Source organism: Eumetopias jubatus, unplaced genomic scaffold, assembly GCF_037043125.1.
Source record: "Eumetopias jubatus isolate StellerSeaLion01/CBP00866 unplaced genomic scaffold, mEumJub1_p1.0 scaffold_7, whole genome shotgun sequence".
NCBI lineage: Eukaryota > Metazoa > Chordata > Mammalia > Carnivora > Otariidae > Eumetopias > Eumetopias jubatus.
Genome location: NW_028274813.1, coordinates 84321987 through 84344880, shown reverse-complemented (window position 1 = coordinate 84344880; position 22894 = coordinate 84321987). Strand labels below are relative to the sequence as shown.

General features: G+C 39.3%; 1 protein-coding gene across 5 annotated transcripts in view; it reads right to left on the bottom strand.

Moving 5' to 3' along the window:
* GANC (glucosidase alpha, neutral C) overlaps positions 1 to 22894 on the bottom strand; it is a 69962-nt gene that overhangs the window by 12287 nt on the left and 34781 nt on the right. For all 5 annotated transcript variants that reach the window (XR_003607678.2, XR_015768544.1, XR_003607680.2 and 2 more), the window contains 9 exons: positions 18778 to 19013; positions 15786 to 15912; positions 14867 to 14946; positions 12460 to 12603; positions 10825 to 10921; positions 6465 to 6566; positions 4715 to 4958; positions 3261 to 3325; positions 1529 to 1605 (listed from right to left, as the gene is read on the bottom strand). Coding sequence is in view for 2 of the 5 variants with exons in the window: in XM_088024736.1 (XP_087880862.1) it covers positions 1529 to 1605; positions 3261 to 3325; positions 4715 to 4958; positions 6465 to 6566; positions 10825 to 10921; positions 12460 to 12603; positions 14867 to 14946; positions 15786 to 15912; positions 18778 to 19013 (1172 nt within the window). In the remaining 3 variants the exon portion in view is untranslated. The remainder of the gene's footprint in view (positions 1 to 1528; positions 1606 to 3260; positions 3326 to 4714; positions 4959 to 6464; positions 6567 to 10824; positions 10922 to 12459; positions 12604 to 14866; positions 14947 to 15785; positions 15913 to 18777; positions 19014 to 22894) is intronic.

The following is a 22894-nucleotide window of genomic DNA, read 5'->3' as shown; positions in this document are numbered from 1 at the left end:
ATATATATATATATATATATATATATATATATATATATATTTTTTTTTTTTTTTTTTTAATTTAAACTTTAGTTAACGTATAGTGTAATATTGGTTTCAGGGGTAGAATTTAGTGATTCTCCACTTACATACAACACCCAGTGCTCATCACAGCAAGTGCCCTCCTTAATGCCCATCCTCCATCTAGCCCATCCCCCACCCACGTCCCTCCATGACCCCTCAGTTTGTTCTCTGTAGTTAAGTCTCTCATGGTTTGCTTCCCTCTCCCTCTTTTCCCCATCCCATATGTTCTTCTGTTTTATTTCTTAAATTCCACATATGAGTGAAATCATTTGCTATTTGTCTTTCTCTGACTGCCTTATTTCGCTTAGCATAATACACTATAGTTCCATCCACGTCATTGAAAATGTCAAGATTTCAATTTTTTGATGGCTGAGTAATATTCCATTGTATATATATACCACATCTTCTTTATCTGTCCATCTGCCAATGGACACCTGGGCTCTTTCCATAGGGTGGCTATCATGGACATTGCTGCTATAAACATCGGGGTGCATGTGCCCCTTCAAATCACTACGTTTGTATCCTTTGGATAAATACCTAATAGTGCAGTAGGTGGGTCATAGGGTTGTTCTATTTTTAACTTTTTGAGGAGCCTCCATACTGTTTTCCAGAGTCAGTCCAGGAATATCTTGACATGGAGGTCTCACATCAGTTTGGTAACCTTCATGCCTCCTCCCCCTGCCTATAGAAGCCTGTGGTGATGCTCCAGTGCTCAAGGACTCTCTCTAGGATCTGTCTCCTCCTTGCTCCCCATTCCATACCCTCTTTTCCTGGTCTGGTGCCCCAAGTTTCTGCCCTGCCTCTTCTCCTGGCCCCTCTGCATATATCCTTGGTCTGTCCCTGGAGGCTATTGCTGTTATTCTCCATGGCCCTCTGCTCTGCAGCCCAGGGGCTAATCCTACCTCTTCCTTGGGCCCTGCCTGGGTTCAATGCCCTGGGCTCCAGCAGTGCAGGATGATATTTTATACTGTGATAATAATCAGTGACAATAACCAATAAAAGAGCTGGGAGGCTAGAGTTGCTTGAAGGAAAGTCACCACTGTTACTTTTTACCCACTTTGGTGAGTGTCTGGAGACCAGGTTTTGGTAACAAAAACTTAGAATTTAGATAGAGCCAGAAACAAAAAGCAAAGTCTTTTTTACTTATGGCTCCCCCCAGTGACTGATACTTCTTAGCAGACTAAAAATATCTTTCTGTATTTACGAGGAGTCACTTACACAAGTCCAAGTGTGAAGGTAAAGAACCATGCTGACCTTCCTTGGTGTTCTCACCTATTCATCAATTTCTCCCCACTCTTCCATTAAGGTCATGACCTACAAGAATCTTCAGTTGCTACAGGCATTTGGGCTGTCTTCACAACGGCATGATGCAGAAATCTATTTCCCAACAGGGGCTAATTCATCAGAATGAAGGGAGGAGATAGGAGACATGCAAGATACGTGGCTGTTTGTCATATATTCTTACCTCATTTGATCCTGGCAGAAACACATCAACTGTGCTGGCTTTTGGTTCTGTGACTGGATGAACCAATAAAGCACTTCCTGAAAAACAGAAAAGAAATAAAGCTATCATCCCAAGAGGTCTGAAAACATCCTTCTCCTTTCAGAGCTTCTGTGGTTTTAGAGACCACTCAACCATGAACTTGGTCAAAGTAGAGACCTTGGGTAGTTGAACCAGTGATTCATCAGAGAGACGCATTATTACAAAGAGGTCTGGTGCTCAAAACGGTGACTGTTTTATTACTTGTCATTCATCCACTTATGGCATATAAGGATAATAGGGAGGGACCCCGCCACAGTCTATCAGTTTCATTTGCACATAGCCGCTAGTGCGCTGGGAGTCTGAAAGAGCCATCGCATTTCTCCAGGTGCGTCATTGCCTGCTGTTAGTGATTTTGAAAACGGTGAGCCTACAACTCTTATCCAGAAGTGTGATCAGCATGGATAGGAGTATATCCACAGGCAGGTATCATTAGGAAGGCTGTAATTCTCTTAATTTTGACTGTGGCACCACATGTATGTAAATTTCATCCATTTATGAATTTACTCTTTAAAATTGTACAAATATTTACTGAGTTCCGGCTGAGTGCCAGGTATTATGCTAGGCTCTGGAGATAATAGTGGCAAATAAGACAGTGTGCCTGTCCTCATGGAGTTTGCAGTCAGTAAAGACAGATATTATAATTTAATTAGAGTTATGACAAATACCAAAAAGGCAAAAGCACAAAATGGAATGAGTTATGTAATAAGAGGGACTGACTTTGACTATAGTTGGGTGTAATTAGCTATTAGAAGCAATTCTGGTCAGGGAAATGTTCTCCAAGGGACTAGCTATTTAAACTGAGACCTAAGAATGAGTGGAGAGGTAGCACTAGGCTTTTTACATTTTAGGATTTCTGCTTTTAAATAGGATGCACCTTTTGGGCAACTCTCTGTTGAGCTTGGTTTCTTGAGTCCTATTCCCAAGATGATAAACCTCCATATCCTGGATTTGGTGGTCAACCCTTGTTAAAGAAGAGGCCGCCACCACCGCCGCCGCCGCCACCGCCGCCGCCACCGCCACCGCCACCGCCACCGCCACCGCCACCGCCACCACCACCACCACCACTAACTCTGTTTTGCCCATGAAGTAAGCTCTCTCAATCTTTACTGTAACCATCTGGTCTACTGTTTTCTACTTCCATTCCCTACAGGGGTATCATTAGGCTCAGGAGTGAACCTAGAACAAGAATCTCAAATTGTATCCACAAATAAGAATGGGTTTATGTGGGGCGCCTGGGTGGCTCAGTTGGTTAAGCGACTGCCTTCGGCTCAGGTCATGATCCTGGAGTCCCGGGATCGAGTTCCGCATCGGGCTCCCTGCTCAGCGGGGAGTCTGCCTCTCCCCTGACCTCTTTCCCTCTCATGCTCTGTCTCTACCATTCTCTCTCTTTCTCAATAAATAATTAAAAAAATAAATAAAATTAAAAAAAAAAAAAAAGAATGGGTTTATGTGAAGTTAACAATACGAGAAGTGCTACCTGATCACAGAAGAGAGCTATCAGTCCACTAATATACTAAAAATCTTAATGACAGAATTTTTTTTTTTGGGTTTTCTTGAGATTAGGGATTGATTTTTAGTGCTCTTACATTAGGAAATATAACAAAAACATAATTACAGTATTTATCATAATGATAATTAATCAAGAAATGCTCACCCAGCATGTATTCATCTTCTACACCAAAAGCGTCTAGTTCCTCTGGGAACTCTATCCACAGAGGTCTGGGAAAAGAAAAAAAAATTCTTATTTCAACATCATTAGATGTTTTATTACTATTAAATCACTTTTATTTTCAGTTTTATAACTATTCACAGGAAACTGGAAAAGCCAAAAAGCCAAGATTCTTTTCATGATTTAAGATTTTATAAGCAATTGCTAGGATTAGTATCTTTTTCTAATGTTTAAGAGCTATCTACTTGCTGAAATGTTCCAATGACAGATTGAGAATTCTGGTACCTACAATTTTTCCTTCTGATTGTTGAGTACTAAATACTCTGAAGGCAGAATCAGAGCTCTATACAAGTCCAAATGCCTAACACATTCAGTATGGAACAAATTAAATGCTTGTAAAACCATATTTTATAATGATATAAAATCTGTGCCATGTTTTCATGCTGTCACTGCCTTTCATTAAGGATGCATGCATCCTTAATCATTATCTATTTAAATGAAAAGAATTGGTTTTACTTGTTTTCAAGCAGGCAACATTTTTCGAGGGTTGAGAAACTGTTGTGTGGGTTTTTTCTATTATTGTTTTACACAACTATCTAGGAGGCATTTGGGTTTATGAAGATAGTAAAATCTCCATTATCTGTGCATCTGGATATCAACTTAATGGTTCTAATATTTTTTTCAACCTCATGAGTAAAGGATATTTTTAAGAGAAACTTATTTTTAGTTTATTCACTAGCCTCCGTAAAAATATATCACTTTCCTACTGAATAGTAACAAAGCAATCTGGCTGATGTCTAGAATCATCAGGGAAACTTATAACAAATCTAGATCCTGACACCTACCCAAGGAGATTCCCTAGTAGGTCTGGGCGTGTGGCCTTGGAATCTATAGTTTGAAAAAGCTCCCCAGGTGATTCTTATCTGAGCCAGGTTTAGGATCAGCTGATCTGGAAGCCTCAGTGTATTATGTGTCTCTGTATCATTCTCTAACCCAGAAAGTTGGTTTTTCACATTCTGCCTCTAAAATAGAATCAGAATATAATTTATACTATGGGAAAAATGTTCACCTCAAACTTGGAATGGTTTAGCTCTAAGGTAAGATACAGCCTAAGACTGGCAGAATAAATTGTTCTTCATGAGAGGACTCTTGTGGATTAAGTAGCGAATTCAGTTACAGTCACTTCCTTTTTCTTTGAAAAATCTGTCTCCTATCAAATATTGACACTTGAATCACAAAATAGCAGGGGATCTGGTTTTTCTGTGACCTCAACTCCTTGACCCTGCTCACAGTTGGTGCTCAGTAATCTGAGGGACATTTGACTAAAAACACATGGCTTTTCTCTTGAAATCACTATGTAATTGCTCCCTTCCCCAATGGCCGGGGATTTTCTGGTGTAGACTGGCTGCTGGGGCCTGCAACCGGTGAAGCCTGTTTACCTCATAACGGGCTGAGCAGCCACATGTGCGCGGTAGAACAGAGAATACCAATAGGGCAGGAGGGTGTAGCGCTGCCGGATGGCTTCTCGGATGAGCCGGGTGTATTCCTCCCCAAAGAGCCAGGGTTCCCGCCTCTTGGTGTTCATGGTAGCGTGGCCACGGAAGAAGGGCTGGTAGGCTCCAGCCTGGTACCATCGCACTAGCAGCTCCGCCTCTGGATTCCCAATGAAGCCGCCTACATCAGCTGATTAGAAAGACAGAGGCTGAGTGAGGTAACGGGGCTTCTAACAAATGTGGCACCCAGGTAAGATAAGGGCTTGAAGACTGTCAGGACAAACATGCTGTGTGTGCACTCAAAGTGCCAGGACAACACTGTGGCCTGAAACTAGGGAGCACATATTTCAAAACTCAGCCTGTTTGGGGATCTGACAATATTCTCTTTGAATCCTCTTTTTCTTATCAAAAGGTCCAAGGTTTTGGGGCGCCTGGGTGGCTCAGTCTGTTAAGCGTCTGCCTTTGGCTCAGGTCATGGTCCCAGGGTCCTGGGATTGAGCCCCACATCGGGCTCCCTGCTCAGCGGGAAGCCTGCTTCTCCTTCTCCCACTCCCCCTGCTTGTGTTCCCTCTCTTGCTGTGTCTTTCTGTGTCAAATAAATACAATATTCAAAAAAAAAAAAGTCACAGGCTTTACTACAAGATCAACATTTCTATATGTTCCCAAACCCAGAAATTGCAAAATGCTGACCTGATTTATTAAGTCTGTGTTTAGCCATGTGGTGGGGGTTGACAATTGATTTTTCTTTTCTTTTTTTTTTTAAGATTTTATTTACTTGACAGAGCACAAGTAGGGGGAGCGGCAGGCAGAGGGAGAGGGAGAAGCAGGCTCCCTGCTGAGCAGAGAGCTGGAGGTGGGACTCCATCCCAGGATCCCCGGACCGTGACCCGAGCCGAAGGCAGATGCTTAACGGACTGAGCCACCCAGGCGCCCCTTGATTTCTTTTCGAAAGCAGCAGCTCAAGCAAGATAAAAACTGTAGAACTAAAGAAAAACAATCAGAATTAGAGCTTTAGGTGTAATTTCATGCTTAGTCCTTAAGCAGGATACATATTCCTTGTATGTGGACCAATGCCATAAGAAACACATCTATCAAAAAGTGACATTAACTTGCTTTTTTTGACATTAACTTGCTTCTATTCCTACCGAAAACAAGGAACAGCTGGAACTAGTCATGTTGAGCAGCCTCCATATGGAGATTTCTCATCTGCAGAGAATTACTAGGATTTAGGGAAGGCAGCCCAACAGGAAATCGTATTTTAAATTTATCTTTCCCAAGAGCATATCTTTTTTTTTTTAAGTTAAAATATGTCATAGAATTTTAAACCTGCTGAGTAAAAAGCGTTTCTGTAAGGCTGATTTCTGATTTGCTAAATTCTTTGTACTCTTCATTTTTCTCACTTTGAAGAAGAAAAGGTATGTTTCAGGAAGAGAAACTCAGTTCTCAAGAGCATCTAAGGAGGAATCAGAGAAAGAGGGAAAGAAGCACTCGGGCTCTCTGATGACTTTATTTCAAGTCCGCATTTCAGACAAGACACAAACTGCTTGGAAGCGTCCCTTCACTTTCCTCATTTTCTTGTTCCCACAGTTATCCTTGCCTGAAACCGCAAATGAAAAGGCATTTATGACCAGGCTTGACGGGAAAACACCCTCGCTTTTTTTTTTCTCTCACTTCAAGCCTGTGGGTATCATCTTACCTCCGCAAAAAGAGATCCCAGTAATGCTGAGGGTGAGTAACATGGGGATAGAAATTTTCAGGTAGCTCCATTCTGCTGTGTTGTCGCCCGTCCACACAGCACCTTGGATCACCGGTAACAGTTATTAAAAAAAAATCACAAATCAGCCCATGCACTTGATTTCATAGATTCTTTATTTGAAATAGACAAGTTAATATAAAGGAAAGCATTTCTTTCTGACCTTAAAATATATGAATTCTGGTTTCAGCAATTAAAAATGTATTAATCTTTGTGAAAAAGTTCTTAAAAATCCACAAAACCTTTTGTGAAAATGTTCTGAAATGGCACTTATTTTTGAAGTATAACTCAAGCCTGATTTTAGGAGAAACATTAAAAAAATCAACTTTACTGAAATATTTACATATAATAAATACCTATTTTAAGTGAAGAGTCTGATGAGTTTTGAAACCTGTAACTGTCACCACAAGCAGGGTATAGAACCATTTCCGTAATTGTAAAAGATCACATGGGCTTTTTTTCCCCCAGAAATAATGGCTTTATTTATGCTTTGCTGATGTTGCTCAGACTAAAATTCTTTTTAAATGAATCCTCTTCATATGAATATTATTTAGTTAAAAAATCAATTTAGATTCAGAACATTCATAGGATTCTGCATGGGCTTCTTTGTAGTGAATAACCCTCCACTTTACCCAACCATTGATCTGATTATTCTTAAAGTCTTTTCTAGAATTTCATATAAACATAACATAAAACATACTATTTTGTGTTCTAGTTTTTTCACTCAGCATAATGTTGTAGCTTATTCCTTTTTATTTGATAAATAGTATTCCATAGTATGGATCGATCACAAGTTGTTTATCCACTCACCTACTGAGGGACATCTGAATTCTTTCCAAGTTTTGGCTATTTGAAGGAAGATGCTATAAACATTTCTGTACAAATATTTGCATGACATATGTTTTTCATTTCTCTTGGGTAACTACCTGGGAGTGGAACTGCGGGGTCTGTGTTCAGTGTATGTTGAACACTTTAAAAAACTCCAAACTGGGGGTGCCTGGGTGGTGCAGTCAAATAAGCATCTGGTTTTGGCTCAGATGGTGATCTCAGTATTATGAGATCAAACCCCATGTTGGGCTCCGAGCTCAATGTGGAGTCTGCTTAAGATTCTCTCTCCCCTTCTCCCACAGGCCCCCCTCCCCACCCCCCACTTGTGCTCTCTCTCAAATAAATCTTTTTTTTTTTTTAAAGAAAAATCCAAACTGTTTGGCATAGTGGCTATACTGCTTTTACAGTATCAGTACATGACAATTTCAGTCACTCTACATTCTTGGTAATACTTGGTAGTGTCAGTCTTTTTAATTCTAGCTACTGTAATGGATGTGTAGTAGTGTCTCTCTGTGGTTTTAATTTGTATTTGTATTTCCCTACAGACTAATGATGTTGAGCATCATTTCATGTATTTATTGATCATATGTCTTCTTTTGTAAGGTGTCTATTCAGATCTTTTGCTTATTTTTAAAAGTAGATGTCTATTATTTAACTGTAAAAGTTCTTCATATATTTTGGGTACAAGTCCTCTGACAGATAGATATGTATATTGAAGATATTTTCTCTCAATCTGAAGCTTGACTTTCATTTTCTTAATATCTTTGAAAGGGTAGAGATTTTTAATTTTGATGAAGTCCAAGTTAGCACTTTTTTTCCTTTTATGGTTCATGCTTTTTGTGTTCTCTCCAAGAAATCTTGTCTATCTCAAAGTCACAGAGATTTATGTTTCCTTTTAGAAGTTTTTGATTTTAGCTTTTATAGTTTAGGTCTATATTCCATTTTGAATGTTTGTGTAGTGAGAGGTAAGGTTCTTCCCCCCCCCCCCAGTCCATACTCAGGGTTCTGACACCATTTATTGAAAAACTCCTTTCTGCACTGAATTGCCTTGGTAACTCTGTTCCTAATTAATTGTTCGTATGTGTGTTGGACTCTTTCTGGGCTCTTAATTCTGTTCCATTGATTTATATGCCTATTCCTCCATCCCCTCAAAAAAAACCCCTCTATAATTTAAGAGGAGTGGTACAGACTACATAAAGGAGACATAATAATAGTAGCAAGAACAACAGTTAACATTTTTCAAGCCCTTACTGAGCCAGGTGATTCTACTTTGCTTGTAGTAGCCCACTTAATCATCACAACCCTACCAGGTAAACACTATTTTTTTTTAAGATTTTATTTATTTATTTGAGAGAGAGAATGAGATAGAGAGCGCGAGAGGGGAGAGGGTCAGAGGGAGAAGCACACTCCCCGCCGAGCAGGGAGCCCGATGTGGGACTCGATCCCGGGACTCCAGGATCATGACCTGAGCCGAAGGCAGTCGCTTAACCAACTGAGCCACCCAGCTGCCCAGGTAAACACTATTTAACTTCATTTTACAGATGACAGAAATATGGCAAACAGTGATTATTATAATATACCCTGAGTAACAGTTATTATGTGGTAGAGGCAGGACTGAGCTCAGGCAGTCTGATTCTAAAGCCACTGCTCTTGATCACTGTATAGTAGATAAGAATTTGTGAAGATAGATTATATACCACTAAAGAGATCCACAAAAGAAAAAAATCTTACTTTACTAAATCTAGATTAGTCTGGAAGCATTTTTGTCTATCTTCTACCAAAGTAGCTTTGGTAGCTATTTTTTGTATTAATCTTCCATAGAAATTTTTGGCTGTTGTATGGCCAGCAAAGAAAAATCTTTACAAGGGACTGTTTTTTGTTTTTTTTTTTTTTAAAGGTACTCTAATAATTTCGCCTTGACTTCAAATGAGATAAAATGGTTTTGAAATCGACATGGTGGCGTTTTCTTCAAGAAAGAAAGTTCTTGTAAAAGCATGCACATCTTTTCATGTCTCATATGGTTGTTCAGTCAGAAGCGCTCTTTGGTTATTGGTCTAAGCGTAAGACTTGACACAGTAGTGTTCTCTGCAATGAGTCACTTGCTACACTTTGCGGCAGGCTGATAGTTTCACACAGAGCACTGAAGGCTAGGCAGTAGGCCAATATTTAAGGGATCAGAGATTACTTAGTATGCACATCTTTTATCATCATTTTTAAACTACTTAGAAGTGTTTTTATTAAAAACACTTGACTTTTTTTAGTGATTAAAAATGACCCTTGTAGAGAATATGGAGAATAGAGATAGGTAAAAAGAAAAAAATTTTAAAAATCACTCATAATCACCGAGGTACTAAACTTACTGATTTAGATTGCCATCTATATTTTTTAAAATAAAATCGTGATAATATACTACAAAAACATTTAAGCATTCTGCTTTTTTTCCCCATTTATCATGATGTCACAAACATTTGCTCATGCAGTTAAGGCTACTATTTTAAACAGTCTTATAATTGTCATACGGATGTATCATGTTTTTATAAACCTTTATTTGGATTTTATTTCTTTTTTTGTTTCAGGAAGTAATGCTGTGATGAGCATCCCTGCACATGAATCTTTGCCTGAGATAACAATATTTTGGCCTTTTCCAGAGTGCCACAGGGGCTGGTTTTCAGGGCTGGAGGAAGAAGCCTAATAATGTCTATGATACAGGAAAGACTGGATTCTTCAAACTAGGACCTAAGCTCCCAGTTATTTAGCAAGGCCAGGGCACTTAAAATAGCCTTCCTGCTGGAAGGTGGTTAATCTGAATTAGATCTGCGTTAGCTAGTAAACTGAATCCAGTTATAGATGACCCTGACCATAAGCAACAGCCAGGCCTATTTTAAGCCATATTGCTAAGTGAAACAGGTGGTTGAAGGAATGTCTAAGAAGACATTTTTCCCTGGTTTAGATAAATCAAACAGACAGAATCAGAGATGACCATCCCAGCAAACAAACTGAGCTATTCTCCCAGCAACTAAGTGTCCATTTCTTCAATGGGAAACAAGTAACTAAACTTTATTAAAATAGATGTACTTGGGCGCCTGGGTGGCTCAGTTGGTTAAGCGTCTGCCTTCAGCTCAGGTCATGATCCTGGGGTCCTGGGATCGAGTCCCGCATCGGGCTCCCTGCTCCTTGGGAGCCTGCTTCCCCCTCTGCTTCTCTCTCTCTCTCTCTCCCCTCCTCTGTCTCTCATGAATAAATAAATAAATAAATCTTTAAAAAAAATAAAAAAAAATAAAATTGATGTACTCTGTCTCACAGGACAAAAGGCATACTTCAGGGCACATCACATGCTACAATCGAAGGCCTTCCCAACTGCCACTGAAAAGGAAGGCATCAAAACAGTAGCAACATATGCCACAAATGGTTAAAAAAAAAAAAGGCAGGTTGCTAACTTACATTTTTAATTCTGATCATGTGAGCCATTCCTTACCATACTTTTGTGATCCAGCAAAGAAAGAACGTGTAAGAACAAAGGGTCTCTCCTTCCCCTTAGATCGTTGTATCAGTCCTTCTGCGGTAGCCATTTGCTACAGAGGTAAAGGAGAAAAATTTCAAAGGGATGATTAGGGCATTGTGCAGATATCCCTAATAAGCTACTGAACATGCAAAAAGTAAATAGCTGGGAATATAAAATGGAAAATATGAAAATCCACCAAATAATTTTCATGATGTAATGAAACTAAATTCCCCTACCAAGAGTGGAAAATTTTCTTTTATTAAAAGAGAAATGAAGATACTAAATAAGCTAGCATATTCAATACTTACTATTGCTAAGCATTTTATGAGATTTTCTCTTAAAATCTATAGAACAACCTCTGAGATTGACCATTTTCATTGATGAAAAAAATTGACATTCAGAGAGGTTAAGTGACTGGCTCTGGCCTACATAAGAAAATTCTCTAAAGTAGTTTGCAGTTATAGCAAGAGGCTTTTAAGGAAGTAAAGCACAGTTAGATAGTATGTGTTTATGTAGGCAGCAACTCCCACTGGAATATATACCAGTTGGCGGGAGGGCCTTAGGAACACAGTTACAGGATGAAAATAACAAAGAACCATGGATATCAATCAGGGCAAATGACTGACAAATGTTTTGGATGTGACTGGCAAATGGAAGACAATTCTACCATCTTCTAATGAGAAGGCTAAGTAGCTTTTTTTTTAAATTTTATTTTATTATGTTAGTCACCATTCACTACATCATTAGTTTTTGATGTAGTGTTCCATGATTCATTGTTTGTGTATAACACCCTGCGCTCCATTCAGTACGTGCCCTCCTTAATACCTATTACTGGGTTAACGCATCCCCCCACCCCCTTCCCCTCTAAAACCCTCAGTTTGTTTCTCAGAGTCCATAGTCTCTCATGGTTCATCTCCCCCTCCGATTTGCCCCCCTTCATTTTTCGAGAAGGCTAAGTAGTTAATGAAGGCCTTCTAAAAAAAAAAAAAAACTTACTGAAATTCTGTATCTATGTTCTAAATCTTATCCCCCTGGTATGAATATAAGACTTGCTATATTTAGACATCTGTGAAATTTCATTTTTTTAAAAAGATTTTGAGAAAGAGTGAGAGCATGAGCAGGGGAAGGGGCAGGAGGAGAGAGAGAAACCGACTTCCTGCTGAGCAGGGAGCCTGACACGGAGCTCAATCCCAGGACCCTGGGATCATGACCTGAGCCAGAGGCAGACACTTAACCAACTGAGCCACCCAGGTGCCCCCGTTTGTGAAATTTCAAAAAATTTGTTTTAATTGCTTTTGTTTATGTATTTATACATTGCCTACTCCAATTTTGAGGTATTCAATGCCATTTATTAAAGACTCCTGTCAAGGAAGATGTTTCTATGTTACCATTAATCTCATAATATCTGTAATTCATCAAGTTCATTAGAGAAGGAAAAGGTGCAAAGAAATAGTATGTCCTTTATTGGCTACAACCTGTAACATCCATTGCAGTTGTTAGAAAAGTCACACAAAGAGAAATGAACAATATAGTATGGCTATTACAAATGACTTTCAACCCAAAAGGCAGGGCACATAAGTCCCAGTGGCTTCTTTATCGATGTCTTACCTGATAAAAACCATAGATATTGTGCAGTTCCCTGTGCTCCCAATTGCCATGATGAATGGCATTCTTCTGCATGGTTAGCTCTGGCCCTCTAAAGACAGAGGGCTCATTCATGTCGTTCCATATGTAGAGGATGTCAGTAGATCCCTAGGAAGTAAATTTCTTCTTTGGTCATGATAATACTCCTATAGTGATGATGTTAATATGATAGCCACCCTATTCCTCTTTCATAATCCATTTAATGTATTATTACTATGTTTATTATCTATGTTCTGTCTTCTGTTCCAATGCTATAATAAAAGGTCCACAGGGCAGGGAATTTTGTCCATTTTGTTCATTGATAAATCCCAAACACCTAAAACAGTAGCTGAACTACTGAAGGTTCCCAATAAGTGTTTGTCGATGAATGAAAGAATGCTGTGTGGTACTGTCTGTGAAATATACACTGCCCAGCAAGTCCACTCCAAGACCTACTCTGGAGAACCCCCATACAGGAAAGGTTGTGAATGTTCACAGTTAGATTTTATAACAACCATCATCTGCTACAACTCTTAACTAAGGGCAATTAAAGCTTTCCACGATAAGATTCTGCCTTCCCTCTAATACTCTGAAGACTTTTTATTAAAGATTTTTATTTTTACTTGTCAGACAGAGAGAGAGAGAGAGAGTGCACAAGCGGGGGATTGGCAGGGAGAGGGAGAAGCAGGCTCCCTGCTGAGCAAGGAGCCCAATGCAGGGCTGGATCCCAGGACCCTGAGATCATGACCTGAGCTGAAGGCAGATGCTTAATGGACTGAGCCACCCAAGTGTCCCTACTTTGAAAGACTTGGCAGCCAGTATACCTGTTTGTTAGCATGGTCTAGAGTTTGTATTTTACACAGGAATTGTTCAACTGAGAGTGGGAAGGGGCTGCTGAGTCAGTTAACATGGTATTGAAATCCCTTTTATAGAATCCCTGGTCTCTCAGCATTTGACTCTAGCTACAATGACAGGGAGTCCCTCAGGAAGCTCATTCCATTACTTTCTGAAAGTCCTGCCCCTTGTAACATCCTCTCAGTGGGTCTGGCTTGTCTTTTGGGATGCCACAGAATACATCTGCTGCCTCACCCACACGCCAGTCATTTAGATGCCTAGGGGAGACTTAAATGTATTCTTTTGACTCTACCTTCAACTATCTCTAAACATGTATACTTTTATGAACAAGGCTATATGGTTTCCAAATATTTAACTACCTTGACTGTCCTCCTGTAGCACTCTCCAAGCCAGGGGTTGGCAAATGTTTTCTAGAAAGGGCTGGATAATATTTCCAATTCTGCTGACCATAAGGCCTCTTTTTCAGAAACTCAACTCTGATATAGTGTGAAAACAGCCATAGACGGTAGGGAAGTGAATGAACACGGCCAGATTTCACCCGAGTGTTATTTATCCCTGCTCTAAGTTGTTTTCTGTGTCCTAATACATGATGCTCAGAAACTAGAGTTTAGTGGTTAAGACTTGGGCGTGAGAGACAAACAGACTGAGATCAAATCTTAGGTCCAGCACTTAGTAACATGGGTGAACTGAGCAGGGTTTTAAACTTGTCCATCCATCAGTTTCCTCATCTGTGGGATTAGAATTATAGTTCCAACTTCAGAGGTTTTTGTGAAGATGAAACGGTAAAATGCACATAAACTGCTTAGCACAGTGCTTGGCATACAGCAAAGAACTCAACGTGTATGAGGCATCACTATCATCCTCCTAATTGGTTGAAAACAGTTCTCTACAAGTGGCCTTTCTGGTTCTCTCTGGGATTCTTATAATATTTTAAGGATTATTTATCATTTCACTTTTTTTAATTTCAAGTTTTATTACACATTTTTTTTTAAGATTTTATTTTTTATTAGAGAGAGAGAGCAAAAGCAGGTGGAGGGGCAGAGGGAGAGGGAGAATCAGGCTCTCCACTGAGCAGGGAGCCTGATGTGGGGCTCGATCCCAGGACTCTGAGATTATGACCCCAGCCGAAGGTAGACACTTAGCTACCCAGGCACCCCTACACCTTATTTTTAATGTCACATTATACTTTGCAAGATATTCTCATATATGTCACTATCATCATTTTTAAGCTATAGAATATTTTGTGTAAAGTTTATGTAGTAATTTGAAAATATAAATCTCTATTATTAAGTACTTTGATATGTCACAGAGTCTATTATGATTGAGGTAGAAATCACAGCTTTTGTGCCTTTGATAATTTATATGGCACCTCTCCTGGCACCATTAAAGTCTGTAATGTGGTTGCTATCCTTGCATTTTCAACCAAGTAGTATTTATCAAGAGCTACTCAATGAAGCAGAGTAGTTATATCCTATCATGTTTTTCCTTCTTTCATCCTTCCAAGTAACTAGGAAAGAGCAAAAGAATAAAAACAAACCTGATAAGCAGAGAAAGTGAAAAGACCGGAATACCACTCTCTGACCTTGGGATTGGTGAAATCCAGGTAAGAGGAGAGACCTGTAGAGGCAGAAGAGTAGACTGTGAGAAACAGTGGTGTTTGTGGTAGGATATGTGGTAAAGATGTAAAAGCTGGCTGATCACTGGGCACCTTAGATGTAAGGTAGCTGAGGTAGAGGCACGGTCATGCAAGACGTGAAGGAAGGCAATGCTGGACTCCAGTGATAATCAGTAGATCTTCCAACCTGAGAAGCCCAGGGGAAGGCCAATGAAACAAGCATCCGGATGGAGCCTGTCCCTCACTGATGGCCCAAGATAGCCCAAGTAAGCATGGCAAATATCCTAGAGTGACCCTTCTGTCCTTAAAGAGAACAGAGAAGTGTTGATGAGTGGTGTAAGGGGGAAAAGGAATGCATGGGGTGTCTCTTCAGTACGTGGCTTTGTGATAGAGTGCCAGGATATGATAGAGTGGTGATTCCCCTTTGTCCTCAGGTTTCTACCATGGCTTTAAACTAATAATTTCTGAAATGAAGAATCCAGAGTTGCTGGAGGCAGCTGAGGTCACTCATGAAAGGCTGGGAAATCAAAACTATGGGCTAACAAGGCACAGAAGATTCACAGGGGAGAGACTGCAGGAACACTTTTGGCTTTTTATTTTTATTTGCTTAGAGAAATGGAGTGCTTGCTTATTTTTTATTCATTCATTGACTGATAAATGTATTCAAAGCACTCTGTACCAGGTGTTATGAAAGATACAAAAGAAGGTAATACCATCTCTTTCTTAAAGGTGCTTACACTATAGCAAGGGACATCTATAAGAAATGAGGGTGATGGCCATGCAACCTTCATTAATTGGGACTAAACAAGTGAATTAATAAGTGTATAAAGTGCTATCTTACCAGGCCAGCATACCCCTTCAAAGTCTCCTCCTTCATGATTCCTCACAAAGAAGTCCTGTTCTTTGGCCTTAACATACACTGAGTAGTTAGGATCGATCTTGATGTGGGGGTCACTGATGACCACAAGCTGTCCAGACATAAAGGTTTGAAGAGCTCATCAGTTTTATAGGAGTTATACGCTCATTTTTAGGCTTTCATCATAGTTTTGGGGTTCAAATTTTACTCAGAAATAACTACTAGTATTGAAATATTTAAGACATCAGTAAAACCCTAACACTTTTCATGCTTATGGAAATTGAACTGGTATCAAAACCAGGCCAGTGCTCTTTTATAATTACTGCTGCCTAACCAATACATGTTCTCAAAATAGCAGTTATTAAGCTTCTGTCTGAGGTGCTGGGTGCTATACATAAAGGATTAAGTCATCCTTACTCCTAGACATCTAGAAGTTAACACTGACAAAAGCAAACACTAAAGAAAATACAAAACAAACCTTCCCAACCCAATGGTACAGGTATATTTAGGAAGGAAGTTTGAGAAGAGCTGTAATCACAGCTCTGTGTCTCTACGGTCTCTACCTTTCTAATGCCATCACTTCCTAGTCCAAAGACACAAAACCCTTTATTTGGTTATAACAACCTTCTCATCATCCTTCCTCAGGTCTATTCAAATTTATTCTACATACTAAAGTTTAATTCACCATTGCTCAAAAACTTTAAAAAACTCTTAATTGTGGTAAAATATACGTAATATAAAATTTACCATCTAAACCAATTTTAAGTGTACAGTTGAGTGTTAAGCATATTCACAGTGTTGTACAATGTCCAGAACTCTTTCCATCTTGTAAAACTGAAACTCTATACCCATTAAAAGCAACTCCTCATTCCCTCCTCTGCCCATCCCTGGGCAACCACCATTGTTCTTTCTGTCTCTATGATTTTGACTACTCTAGGTATTACAGATTAGTGAAATCATATAGTATTCATCTTTTTGTGACTACCTTATTTCAATTAGCATAATGTCCTCAAGCTTCATCCATGTTGTAGCATGTATCAGAATTTCCTTCCTTTTTAAGGCTGAATAATACTCCATTGTATATATGTGTGTATTATATTTTATTTACCCAATCGTCTGCTGATGGGACACTTGGATTGCGTCTACCTTTTAGTTATTGTGACTAGTGTGGATATGAACATGGGCTTATCTGCATGGGCTTATCTGCATGAGCATATCTGCTCAAGTACCTGCTTTCAATTTCTTTGAGTATATTCCCGTAAGTGGGATTCCTGGATCATATGGTAATTTTATTTTTAATTTTTTAAGGAACCGGCATACTGTTTTCTGTAGTGGCTGCACCATTTTACATTCCCATGGTTAGTGTTCCCATTTCTCTACCTCCTCACTTGTTATTTTCTGGTTTTTCATAGTAGCCATCCTAATGGTATGAAATGGTATCTCATTATGATTTTGATTTGCATTTCCCCAAAGATTAGTGATGTTGAGCATCTTTTCATGTGCTTGTTGACTATTTGTATATCTTCTTTGAAGAAATGTCTATCAAGTCCTTTTCCCACTTTTTAATTGGGTTGTTTGCTTTTGGTTGTTGAGTTGTAGGTGTTCTTCATATATTCTGCATATTAACCCCTTATTCAAAAACTTCTAATGTCTCCAAATGTATACAAACCAGCCTATGATAAGGTCAGATTCCCTACTACTCAAACCTTGCACATGCCTTGTTTTCTTACCAAACCAACCTGTGCGCTGTTTTCCAAACACCACTGGCTGCTTCAGCCTCTGGCTACACTGTCTCCACCACCTCCCCACTTCTCAGCTAGAGACTCATCCTTCAGGGCTCATCTAAAATGCACAAAGCCCAGCGTGAGTCCAGCTGGATGCAATCTTCTTTCTCCTAGTCCACTCCTGACCCTGACCTTTCTTTGGTGTTATATTATTGCCCAGTATTGTGGTTGTTGTATACCTGCCTTTCCCGCACTCACTATAAGACCCCAAGGAGTTCATCTTTGCATTCCCTCATCTTTAGAACAGCATTTTGAACATCTGATTGATGGCTTCACTAAATAGTTGCTTATAAGAACATGGGTTCTGGAGTCAGGCAGATCAGAGTTCAGATTCTTATTCTACTACTTATTATATGCCTTTGTGCAAAATACAAAACTATTCTTAGCCTCAGTATCTTCATCTGAAAAATGGGCTAACAAGATCTACCTTTTAATTTTGTGATGACTGGCGAGAATAATGTGTTCTATCAAACTCTCTGGCCCATAGTAAGTACTTGCCAAATGGTAGCTATTAATTGAGAAATTAGGGGAATGGGAAATGAAGAATCTGTCTCCATTTCTGATTGACTGTTAAGAGCTTTCAAGCCATTCCATCCCCCCTTACCCTTCTGCCCACATGTGACGAAGAAAGCCCTAATGCTTCCTCCTTGGGTGCCAGCAGGAAGTTCAAACCACACAAGCCCCAGGAATACACAGGAATCCTCACCCCAGTGCAACCCTCTAACCACCATAAAAGCTGAGCTGTCTCCATTCCCAGATCTCTCAAGCCATCTTCAGACCAGCCTGAAAGCCAGCCCTGCTTCCCCTAGAATGCCTCACTATGTGACTAATTAACCTTTTCAGACCCTGTGGTGTCCACATGATGTCCTCAATCTCGAGACTGATGTTGACATCAGTACCACATTTTGCTTTTGGGGTATCCATCATAACCCTACAGGGTGGCCACAACAAACGGGACTGAATGCTAGGCCCCGTTATCCTGTGGGGACCCAGAGAGCTAAGGCAGGGGCGGATGGTGGGACCATCTTTCCACCACTGCTTTCCTATTATCACAGTTACGATTATATTTGATGGTATTATTTTCATGGCCATTTTTTATCAGGCGGCTCTCCTCACTAATGTGCCAAGGCAAGTTTTAAAAATTAAACAAGTGCTTTGTAATTAAGAGGTTTTGAAGGGTCGGCTTATTTTACCTTACGGTTTTTGCTTCTGAGCAGCTCTTGCATCCTTTTGGGGTTTGGGAATCTTTTCTTGTCCCAAGTGAAGTACCTTTTGCCCTCGGTATGCTCTATGTCAAGCCACATGACATCATAAGGAATGTCATGTTCATCAAATCCTGCATCCACCTCTTTTATGTCCTGCTCATCCTCATAGTTCCAGCGGCACTGATGGTACCCCAAGGAGAAGAGAGGGGGCATGGCTTGTGTGCCTGAAAGGGGAAGATGACAACTGAGCTGGCTACCATCACAATGATAATTACATACATGATAAACATTTCCTGAATGTCTACAGAGTCTAAGCACTGAGCTTGATACTTAGCATATCAAGGAGAAGAAAACATAGTCCTTACCCTGAAGAAAGTGACAATTCAGCTGGTGAGGCAGGCATGTAAATTAACTGCTCTGCTCTGAGGTATAACTGCTATGTTAAAGGTAGCAGCCTAGTGTTATGGGAATACAGAGGGGTTAATAAATTCTGCCTGCAGTAAAGTGTGGGGTCTTGGAAGGTTTCATAGAGGTAGTAACACTTGGTTTGGACCTTGAAGAATAGGAGGAATCTACCAGAGAGAATGGATAGAACACTGAGGCACAGGGCATAGAAAAGACACAGAGGCAAAGAAGTACATGATAAATTTAGGGAAAAATAAATATTCTAGGGTGGTTACATTGTGAGAGAGACCAGTAGAAGATGAAATTGGAGAGGGTCACTTTGTACGGGGCACTGTAGTTCAAGCTAGGAATGCTAAATCTTCCCTTATGGGAAGTCATCAAAAGTTTGGCAAGATGTAACCTTAGCAGACTTATGTTTTAGGAAAATTAGGAGCAGTGTTGAGACAGACTTAAAAGCAAGGAAACTAAAGACTAAAAAAACTCAAATTATTATCAAAACATTTACTGATAACATGGAGGACTTCTGGTCAACCACTTGCATTTATCTCCTTCCCCTCCTCAAGTCCCAATAAAATCAGAGTAAAGGAAAGAAAAAAAGAATAAAGCCACAAGACCAAAGAGAATGGGAGAGGAGTAATTTCAACAAAATTTTGGAAGGTGGCAGGCAGGGGATGGATGGTAACCATTGAGCAAAGTGAGGGAAGCTCTCACCAGAGTGCTTGTGAGGCGGATAAGAGAAAAGCTCACCCCTGCTCCCAGAACACTAGCAGATGGAAGACCACCTCCTCCCCCCCCCCCCACCACTTTCCAACCCGAGTACTGGAGTGCTTCCAGGCAGAATCTTATTCAAATCCTCGAATATGAGAAAGACCCACATGTAGAAATACAGTAAAAGGATCTCTGAGAAAACAGGGACAATACAAGAAAAGTAAACATCAAAACATTATCATATTTGGGGAGATGAAAAAAGATATTGCACCCATGAAAGACTAGTATAAGATATTGGGAACAAGGAACAATCAGAGGATAAGAAAAAAGTATGAAGAAATTAGACATATAGCATAAATTCCTCAGAAAAAAAAGGGAGATTATAAAATCTGTACAGTAGAAAAAGAAAAGGGAAGGGAAGAAATTATCAAAGGAATAATCAAAGATTGTTTTCCAAAACTGAGGGACACATTTCTCAAGACTGAAAGAGTCCACATCTAATAACCGACACAATAATTATTTAAAAAGATCCATATCAAGGCATTTTATTGTCAAATTTCAGAATTTCAGAATATTAGAAATTTCAGAACATATTTCAGGGAGAAAAGACAGATCATATACAAAGAAACAGAATTCAGAGTGATTCTGGAGCAAGAAGATAGAAGGTAATAGAGAAATGCCTTTGAATTCTGAGAGAAATAATTTTCAATCTAGCTAGCCAAATGATCAATCAAGGGTGAAGGCAGAAAAAGAGATGTTTTTGTACCTGCAAAGATGGAAAAAGTGTACCTCTAATGCACACTTTCTTAGGAAACTCCCAGGATGACAGCTGTGCAGGGAGCCCAGAGAGAAACAACCTCAATGGGGGCAGGACAGAGAGATCTGGGAAGGAAGTCTCTGGGGAGAAAGTTAGAATGAATAGAATATCTGACACTCTTGAGCATTTGAAAAGTATAAACACTAAATATTGACTTAAGCAAAAATGATGATATAACGATACTGGGAGAGAAGAAGGAGGGATATGATCGAGTTAAATCCTCATCAACAGATAATCTGTAAACTTAAAACTTGGATTTCTTTGGACATGGTGGCAGATCCAGTGTTTTTGAAGCATTTTCCTATAAACTAGGCTTATTCTCCATAATAACAATGTTGAAAGAGCCTGTAGGTGGACCTTTACAGTACTTTTTCCTATATGAGTGTCTTCCCATGTCCATAAATTTTTGGTTGTTTCTCCCATCAAAGTTAGAATCAAATTCCTCTTCCCCGAACATGGGCTGGATGCAAGGACTTTTAATAGAACGTAGCAGAAGTGATGCTGCATTACTTTTATTTCTAACAGCTTTATTGAGATGTAACTCACATTCATACAGTTCACCCACTTAAAGCATACAATTCAACTTTTGGGGATATATTACATTACCATTTTCTAAAAACTGTGGCAAAAAATATGTAATACATAAAATTTGCTATTTAAACCATTTTAAAGTGTACAATTCAGTGGCATTAATTACATTCAGAATGTAGTATAAGCATTACCACTAGCTATTTCCAAAACTTTAATATCACCCCAGACTGAAACTGTAACCATTAAGCCATAACTTTCCATTGCCCATCCCACCCTCCAGCCTCTGGTAACAGCTAATCCACTTTTTGTCTCTTATGAATTTGCCTATTGTAGGTACTTCATGTAAATGGAATGATATAGTATTTGTCCTTTTGTGTCTGGCTTATTTGATTTTGTATAATGCTTTTAAGGTTCATGTTGCAGCCTGTATCTGAATGTCATCCCTTGTTATAACTGAATAATATTCCATTTTATGTATTTAACACATTTTATTGATCCACTCATCTTTGATGGGCACTTGGCTTGTTTCCATCTTTTGGCTATTGTGAATAGTGCTGCAATGATCATTGGCATCCAAGTATCCAAGCATCCAATTTTAGTGGAATTGCTGGGTGTATTAGGGTTCTGCAGAGGAAAAGAGTTAATAGGATGTGTCTTTGTACGTGTATCTTTATACATAGAGAGAATGATTTTAAGAACTGGTTCATGTGATTGTTGGGGCTAGCAACTCAGTTCCACAGGGTAGGCTGGCAGACCAAAGACCCAGGGAAGGTGCAGCTTGAGTATGAAGGCAGTCTGGAGACAGATTCCTTTCTCTTCAGAGGACCTCAGTCCTTTTCTCTTAACGTTTTTCAACTGACTGGATGAAGCCCACCCACAGTATGGAGTGTAATCTGCTTTACTCAAAGTCTACTGGTGTACTAATAGTACTGACAGTATAATGTCATCTTAAAAAATAACTTCACAGTGACACCTAGACTAGTGTTTAACCAGATATCTGGATACCATGACCTAGGCAAGCTGACACATAAAATCCTATGCTTAGCTTTTTGATGAAATGCCAAACTGTTTCCAGAGCAGCTCAACTACTTTATGTTCCCACCAGCAGGTAATGAGGTTCCAATTTCTCCACATCCTCACCAACCTTTATTATTTTCTATTTTTTTAAAAAAAATTTAGCTGTCCTAATGGGTATCTCATGTGGTTTTAATTTTCCTTTTCCTAACATGATGTTGAACTTTTCATGTGCTTATTAATCCATTCGTATATCTTTAGAGAACTGTCTATTCAACTTCTGACCATTTTAGAATTATTTTTTTGTTGTAGAGTTGTATGGGTTCTTATTTATTCTGGATACTAGGCCCTCATCAAATGCATGATTTGCAAATATTTTCTCCCATTCTCTTTATTGCCTTTTCACATTCTTGATAATATTCTTTGATGCACAAAAATTTTTAATTTTAATGAAGCTGAACTTATTTATTTTTTCTTTTGCTCATGATTTTGGTGACTTTTCTAAGTATCTGTTGCCAAATCCAAGGTCATGATGATTTACCCGTTTTCTTCTAAGAGTTTCATGGCTTTAGCTCTTATATTTATGTTGCTGATCCATTTTGAATTTTTCTTATATGGTGTTAGGTAGGG